Raw genomic sequence first — 7,500 nt, forward strand, 5'->3', positions numbered from 1 at the left:
GCTGTTTTTTTTGGCTCCATACCCGATGTCCCTCTGGCATGGAAATCTCATTGTTCCAGTTTTAACTTTGGCTTGTTGTCCGACTATGTTATTGGATTGACTTTTCATTATTAAACACACATGGGCTTATAGCCGCCAGCGCCTGCCTGACTCTGATCTGTTAGACGTGGCAGGCCACTGCAAACCAGGCAATGCTGTCAGAGGATCTATTAACTATGACAATCACATCTCAACCCTGCCTGTCGTGTTCAGTCCATACGACTCCGGAGAGCTTTAGTGATGTTCACCAACTCCTTCAGTGTAATCGAGGAGCGGGGCTCACGCTTACACGAGGAGCCCAGGAGTGGTGGGCAGGGGAAGAGAGAGTCCAGGAGTAAGTGAGGCACCCACAAACATTGTCCAGCGTTTCCTCTGGCCGTGGGCTCCGTGTTGGGCCGAGGACAGTGGTACCTTTAGAATGCAGTGGCGGCATGCTGCGATGTTAAGTATGTATCCAGGGACGACGGAGTGAAGAGGCCGGAGCACAGTGATGACAGAAATGGGATGCTTGTGCGGGAATGATGGGGAGAGAGGTGGAGTGAGAGAACGAGAGAGAGAGAGAGAGAGAGAGAGAGCGCTAGAGTAAGAGAATGAAAGAGAGGGACGGGGAGAGGGAGAGAGAGACGAGATGACGCAAAGACCTTTCGTGCTCCACTGCTAGCCAGACGCCCTCGTCAAAACCGTGGCCTTCCCATCCAATCAGAGCTTGAGAGGGAGTGTAAGAGAAGAGGAAACCGTGAGCGAGTGGGAGCCTCCAGTTGTGGAGTAGAGCCGAGCCCTGCCCTGCCAGAGCTAGACATATGCTTATGCCTTCCCTCCTGGGCTGCAAATCGAATATCTTATGTCACTGATCTGGGATCAGACCTCCCTGCCATAATCATATTCATTGCAATATGAAGATGATTCTAGACCAGCGCTGAGAAATCCAATATGATCCCTGAGTTCTATTAAAGCTGTGCATGTCTGCTTCTATGGTCTGTGCCAGTCTGTTTGGGAACCAAACACATTTGATCCTGATCGGTCACAGCCGAACCCGAAGGGTGCTAACAACGATCACGTCAGCGTGAGAACTCTAGACGCTGGATCACACGGCACGCTGGTGTGATTTGAGAGGTCACGGGAAATTGAGAGGCATAACTGTTCGGTTATATGACTGTAGAATAAAATGACAGAATCACGTTTGAAATATCCGTTCAGCTACTCCAAAGGGAATAAGACTTTGTTGACTTTGACAGTGGGGGGTGGGGTGCACAGCCTCATAAGTTATATGAGTAGTGAGAGCAGGAATTATTGGGGGGGAGCCGCGACCCCCCCCCCCCCCAAAAAAACCAAACAAACAAAAAAAAACAAACAAAAAAACAAACTACACCTATGGTTGCCTGACACTACCGACCTACACTCTGTACACGACATTTAGAGTACTGATTCTGGGTCAGCTTCCTTTTATCTACAAGACTGTACTCATTAGAGTAAAATGAGGGTTTTCATCAGGGACGCGCTGGTGTTTAAATTACCACCTCAATCAGGAATAGCAGTTGGCTAAATTCAACAGAAATACTAACATTGCTAATAGTGAATCATAGCCGGTACGGTCAGCGAGCGTCACGCGGCACAGCGCGCGCTAACAGGCTTCCTAACTAGTTTTTACGCACGCTGGCACTTTCTCGCACGCAGCATTCACGTAATTCCTCGCTTTGAGTGTGTACTGTAGGATTTAATATGCCGCGGTAGTCAGTGACAAGGCCCGTTAAAACAAGCTGGGCACGTTTCTGCTGGAGAGTGCTTAATATCATGTCCAACGACACGGTGGACTAATTAATCAACACGACGGGACCGAAATTATGCAGACGTGATTGCTTCCCGCGAGCGAGGTCTGGAAGGAAAAAAAAAATCCATCTCTTTATTAAAGGATATTCGGCCATCTCTCTCTCTCCCCATCGCGCTGCACTTCGCCTGTTTTCTCTCTCTAATTAAAACAAGTTCTCCCTCCGCAGTCTTTCTCGGGGCCATAGGTGAACGAGAAAAGACGAGAGATAGAAAATCACCATTCCTGTTCTCGGGCACGTAGCTGCTCCTGCGCGCTTCATGCCACAAGAGAACACACGCACACGCACAAACACGCACGCATGCACGCACAACTTCAGCCAGACTCCTCACAGACCCGTCTGCTTCCTGTATCACTCTCATTACGGACAGAGAGCCATCTACACTGATGGATAGGCGGGTGGGGTCGGGGCGGCGGAGCAGAGCTTGTAAAGCTGCAGCAAGGCCAAACAACGGAACCACTCAGCGTCCAGAGCATGTTTACGCGTAGCCTCCGAGAGAGATGCCGCACTAAGGGACAGCCAGCACTGAAGTGGGAGTGCATTCATACCGAGGGAAGGCTTCCTCTGACAGAGCGGAAGTCGAGGCAGAGCGTGGAGGATAAATGACATTATCGTCTGACACGCACGCCTCGAAGGCCGCTGAGTTAACCTTTAAGTAATGGGATCGGCGATCCGTCAGCGCGCTGCTGCGCTCGCAGACACGTGCCACTATCATAAAACCACTGAGGCGAAGGAACTCGGGTTAATCGTCAGTCGTGCGCCACACCATCCAGAGGAAAATTATATTCTGCATGTCGAATTTGACACGATTATCCAGACGTCTGTTACCATAAGATACCTTAGATGACAGACCACTTATGGAATATTATACCAGAAGGTCGCGTAGCTTATGTTCCTGTGAACACCTGTTACAGGTGGCATGATCTACTGTTACATACAGGGGCTTCCGGCCTGTGTGTTACCTGTACCTTTGGGGCCCGCTTACCTGCTCCGGTCCCTGAAAACATATCCTGCAGAGAGGCGTCCTCACGCCGCTGTCTGTGCAGCTGTTCAGCGACAGCCTCTCGTCGAACTTCTCCTTCGAACAGTCCTCGGACGAGCTGCATCCGTCCAGACTCCTCGGCGCCCAGTCTTCAGACTCCCTCCCCTCGCTAGCCTCCCCTGGCGGCGGCGACGCTGCGCTCCGACCCGCTGGTTGGTGGTGTCCGTTTGCTAGAGATCCGTTGGTCCCGGCGGCGCTGCTCGTCGCATTTCCTTCCGTGTTTAGTCCGTTCATGGGTGTGAAAGCGGGCGGCGGTGCCGACGGTGTCGGTGGCCTGAGCAGGAAAACCTTCAGGTCACTGAACAAGACGCGACAGCGGCTTTTCTGTTTGCCCTGGCGGTGCAGCATCGGTCTACCCAACAATCCCCAGCACCATACAATGACACCGACAGTCAACAACATGTGCCCGTTTTATTAACGTTGAACGGCGTGCGTGGATCAGACCTAAACGTTACAACTACCGCGAACTTCGGCCGGTGTCATAGAGTCGCCTAACGGAAAGAGGTGAGAACAACTTACTGCAACCAAGATATCACTGGGGGGTGGGGGGGGTGGGTGGGTGTGTACGACCCTGGCAGCTCCCTCAGAGGATTATAAACCAGTGGCAAACCACTTAAACCACAGTTGGGCTTGTTAACGAACATAAGTCACAAATGTTTATTTTCGACACGCGTTCCGTGTTCCGGAGACAATGGCTTCCGCTACAACGTCAGAGCGCAGCGGCTCGTGCCAAGATCTTAGTTATACTGTTGCAATTGACAAGCCATCCATGTACACCGACCGCATGCAGACACCTTTACATGCATCAGTGTCTGTCAGGTACAATAGACTAATTATCTACGGACACAGAACAGTTGCGAGAGTCTACGATATGGCACACGATATTAACGCATCTTTCGCCTGAGCCTGCCCGACAAACACAGATCCCTTTCGGCGTTTTGTCAGTTTTAAAATATCCACAGTAGAATCTCAGGGAAAATGCCTGACTTCGCTATAGTGTGTCACTGACAAAGAGAATCTATTTTCACTGGTCGGTGCCGTTGGCATTCGCAGAACAGAACAGTGTCGAAAGACATCAGATCTAGACCGCTGGAAAAATGAGGAGGAAAACCAGATTCTTTAACGAACTAAACACGCGACAGGAAGGCAGCGTAGGACATAAGTAAACAAAATGCAATCAGATTTCGATTTGTAATTTTCCAAATTCATATTCCATTCAAACGTTGCCCGTATTTTGAAGGCGACACAGATACCGCTGACTAGAGTAGAATTGTGTTAACGGTGTCCAGTTTGGTGTCACCAGCAAGCAAAGTGTCTCGCGGGAAACGAAATCCTTGGCTACTATTGTCGTGTACGGCGCCCGTCGGAGAATTTTGCATTCCACGGGTCATCTGGAGGTATAGGTCCTTATCGATCACAACCGATCCGTCGCCCGTGGCTGCGCTTCATCGTAGAGGTATCTCCTTAAACGCCCTGCCCTTATGACACGATTCCAGAGGCAGTTTGTAACGTAGACCCATACGGTCCGAAACATTTTAAGAACCGATCGAAGCAATTCTGAAGGCGACGTGCGCTGTCGGAGGCAGGAGATGTCACACTTTATTCCACGCGTCGTTTCGTCATAGCATCCCTTCCTCTTCGCGTCCTGAAACCTGCACGCTATGGTCCCTTCCGTTCAAACGTAGTGGTTGGTCAAAAACTCGGGGGAAAAAAAGATCGCTATCACGGACGTCTAACGCGACAAAGGCAATGGATCGATTCGTGCGAGGCGATCAGAACAAGCGATGTTTACCCCAGTCAGCGACACAGAAGGAGGGCAGTCGTGTTTGCTGCGGTTTCAGCACCACGACGCCTGGGACAGCTCCCAGGCGCGGGCCCGTGTCTCCGTGCGAGAGTGATGCAAGCGTATAAGGGGGCGAGTGCACGGACAACGCGACGATTTGTTTGTCGTGTTCTTACATTTGGAGCCATCCAAAGAATTAATAATTGCCGTTGTCCTCCCACCTCAAAAACTTAATATGTAGATTCAACAAGAACTTTGCAAGTAACATTCCCCCCCCCCCCCCCCAGTTTGAGGCTGCATGTCAAATTGCACATTCACCTATATTTCTTGTCGTTCCTTTACGCTAAAGACTATCCTTTCATGACTCATCGTTGTTGAACAGCCGCGGTTTCCTTGATCAATAATTAATCAATGGTGCCATGCACCATGTTGTATCCCAGGCCAGCAATGATGAGTTCACGTCACCCACACAATGTCCTAAAACCCACTGAACTCTGCAAAGAATCAGCTAAAAATAGCCCGAGTCTTCTACTTTCACACTCCCTGCTCCAAACACGTGCAGTATGGCTTTTGATACCTACAGTATGAGAAAACAGGCGTGATAAAGTGCGTCTCTGCTGAACTGTGGTCAGTTTAAGGCCTATAGGTCCATGGTTGAATTTGTGCTAAAAGGTCAAGAACACTGCTCGAGAATCAGTGTTAGGGAGTTTATAAAGAAAACAAAACAAGGCAGCCCTGGACCTTTTACAACATCATAACTAATGATGATTTACCTAGACAAAAACCAGCAGCCAATTTATTCCATCCAGTGCAAAGCACCACATACTGGTGAAAATCTCCCCGTGTTTAACTGACGCCCACACTGGTGGATTAACTCTTGGTGTTCTTTTGTGTCCAGCTGAACTTGCAGGAACACTGTAAGTGTTAATTCAACACTGGGTTTGCGCCGTGTTTAATTCCCTTCTATGGAAGGACTGTCCAGCTCTCCTCTTGGAGATCTCATCCTCCTCTATGCCTCTGTAGGATCTCGTGTTGAAACATCTGTTCCCAGATCTGCTGGTAAGTATTCCTGTTCCAACAGTGTCCCCACAATGACCTGTACTGCAGACTGGTCACTGGTAAGATGGACTTGAAAACATATTTAGTAGTATATATAGAAAAGTTCGATTTTTGACATGAACCGAAATCAGCTCACTGAGTGAATAAGTCTTCTCTGTGTTGCTATGCATAGTATAGTTCAAAGCTCTTACTTTCTGTTGTCCTTTTCACTGGCGAGAGACAAGTGAGGTAATTCTGAAAATGTCACTTGAGGTGAAAACCCACAATCAGTGTGAGGATCATGGGAATGTGTGAAGCATTTGTACAACAAGCATGACGATGCTCCTCTGACTTGTTTACAAGGCACTAACCAAGTTAGAAAGAAGGGCACCTTCAGTAGAGGAGATGCTTGTCTGCTGCTAATGCTCCCCTACAGACTGGCCTCTGTCTCTCATTGGCTGCGTGTCAGCTCTGTGCCTCAAACACCTTCGCGGTTTCCCCCTCGGCGCATGAGCCGGTGCAGAGATGCCGGAGATCCCACAGTTCATGGACAGTTTATGAAACTCTAACTATACAAACACCACGCAATGTTTCCTTGTTCTCTGTGGACGTTTAGGGATGGTCCCTTGGAAGCCAGAGAGGTGCTGCTGGTGATTTATTGTGGAAAATCCACGGGAATGTTAACTGAGCCCACCTTTGGCTGCGGGCCTTGGGGAACCAGGTGCAATTAGGGACAGCTATTTTTTTGTGTATCTTGGGACTAGACCACATGCAGACACTGTACTTCCAAAAAGCTTGCAAATGTGACTACGTAATGACTGTAATAACACATGTGCACAAGCAACATCACTGCATTCGAAATTGTTTAGTACTGTTGAATTCTTTAGATATTTGATTTTGTGGCCATTCTGATACTTTCAGTTTATTTTACACAGGGTGTTAATGGCGAGAAAGCAATAATGTGGAGTAATGATGTGATGTGGTTAAGTGATTTCTGGTATGCTGGCTGTGAAATCCATAAAACAGTGCAAGCTAGTTAATTTGCTCTTCACATGGACATCAAAGGTTCTGTTTGTTTATCAGTCGTGTTGCTGTACTCCAAGGTGAGAATCACCGTTTCATAGCAAAATCATCTTAAAACATTTCTTCTCCGTTTTACTGTCACACGCAAACTCACGCGCGTGCTCACACCACACACATGCACGTAAGCCACATAATTTTACAGGATTTCACGGGCGTGACTGATCGGCCCATGTTAATGAGGGATTTATTGCATGCCGTGAGAGCTCCTCTTCTGTTTGCGTGAGTCTAAACTACGACGACACGGGAGAGAAATAATGAGACACGCAGGGACAAAGCGGCCAATCAGAAAGCTGTTCATGCAGAAACGGATGGCCTGCTCCGATTGGCTAGAGGACGAAATGGACACGTGGAGAACTGATGCCTGAGAAAGCGCGCTTGTCTTTGAGCCACGTGAGACAAAAACAACTCTCCACTTTCACATCACCTAAAAGGCTAAAGTTGCTTTAAATAATTAAAAGAGTCAAAAGAGGATGATGCTAACTGATATCCACTGGCTTCCATTAGCTGCTACCTGTAAGGAATTTGAATGACGTATCCCTTTACTATACAGCACACTTGAAATAAGGCACTGGCACCCTTTAAGGGCCATAGTGTTTTGTTTTGTTTTTTCATTTTATTTTTATTGGTCTCCAGTTCTGGATTTTAGTATCATAGTAAGCAGCATCAGACAGGTGAGATCAGACACGCAT

General features: G+C 48.4%; 1 protein-coding gene and 1 long non-coding RNA gene across 2 annotated transcripts in view; one reads left to right on the top strand and one right to left on the bottom strand.

Moving 5' to 3' along the window:
• marchf4a (membrane-associated ring finger (C3HC4) 4a) overlaps nt 1-4,792 on the bottom strand; it is a 15,694-nt gene extending 10,902 nt beyond the window's left edge. Inside the window, exon 1 of the mRNA XM_035534779.2 lies at nt 2,851-4,792. Within this exon, the coding sequence (XP_035390672.1) occupies nt 2,851-3,309 (459 nt within the window). The 5' untranslated portion in view covers nt 3,310-4,792. The remainder of the gene's footprint in view (nt 1-2,850) is intronic.
• The window catches only part of LOC145652032 (uncharacterized), an 18,174-nt gene that overhangs the window by 4,890 nt on the left and 5,784 nt on the right, over nt 1-7,500 (top strand). The window lies entirely within an intron of this gene.

Source organism: Electrophorus electricus, chromosome 18 (assembly GCF_041902795.1).
Source record: "Electrophorus electricus isolate QZ-2024a chromosome 18, ASM4190279v1, whole genome shotgun sequence".
In the NCBI taxonomy this organism is placed as follows: Eukaryota; Metazoa; Chordata; class Actinopteri; order Gymnotiformes; family Gymnotidae; genus Electrophorus; species Electrophorus electricus.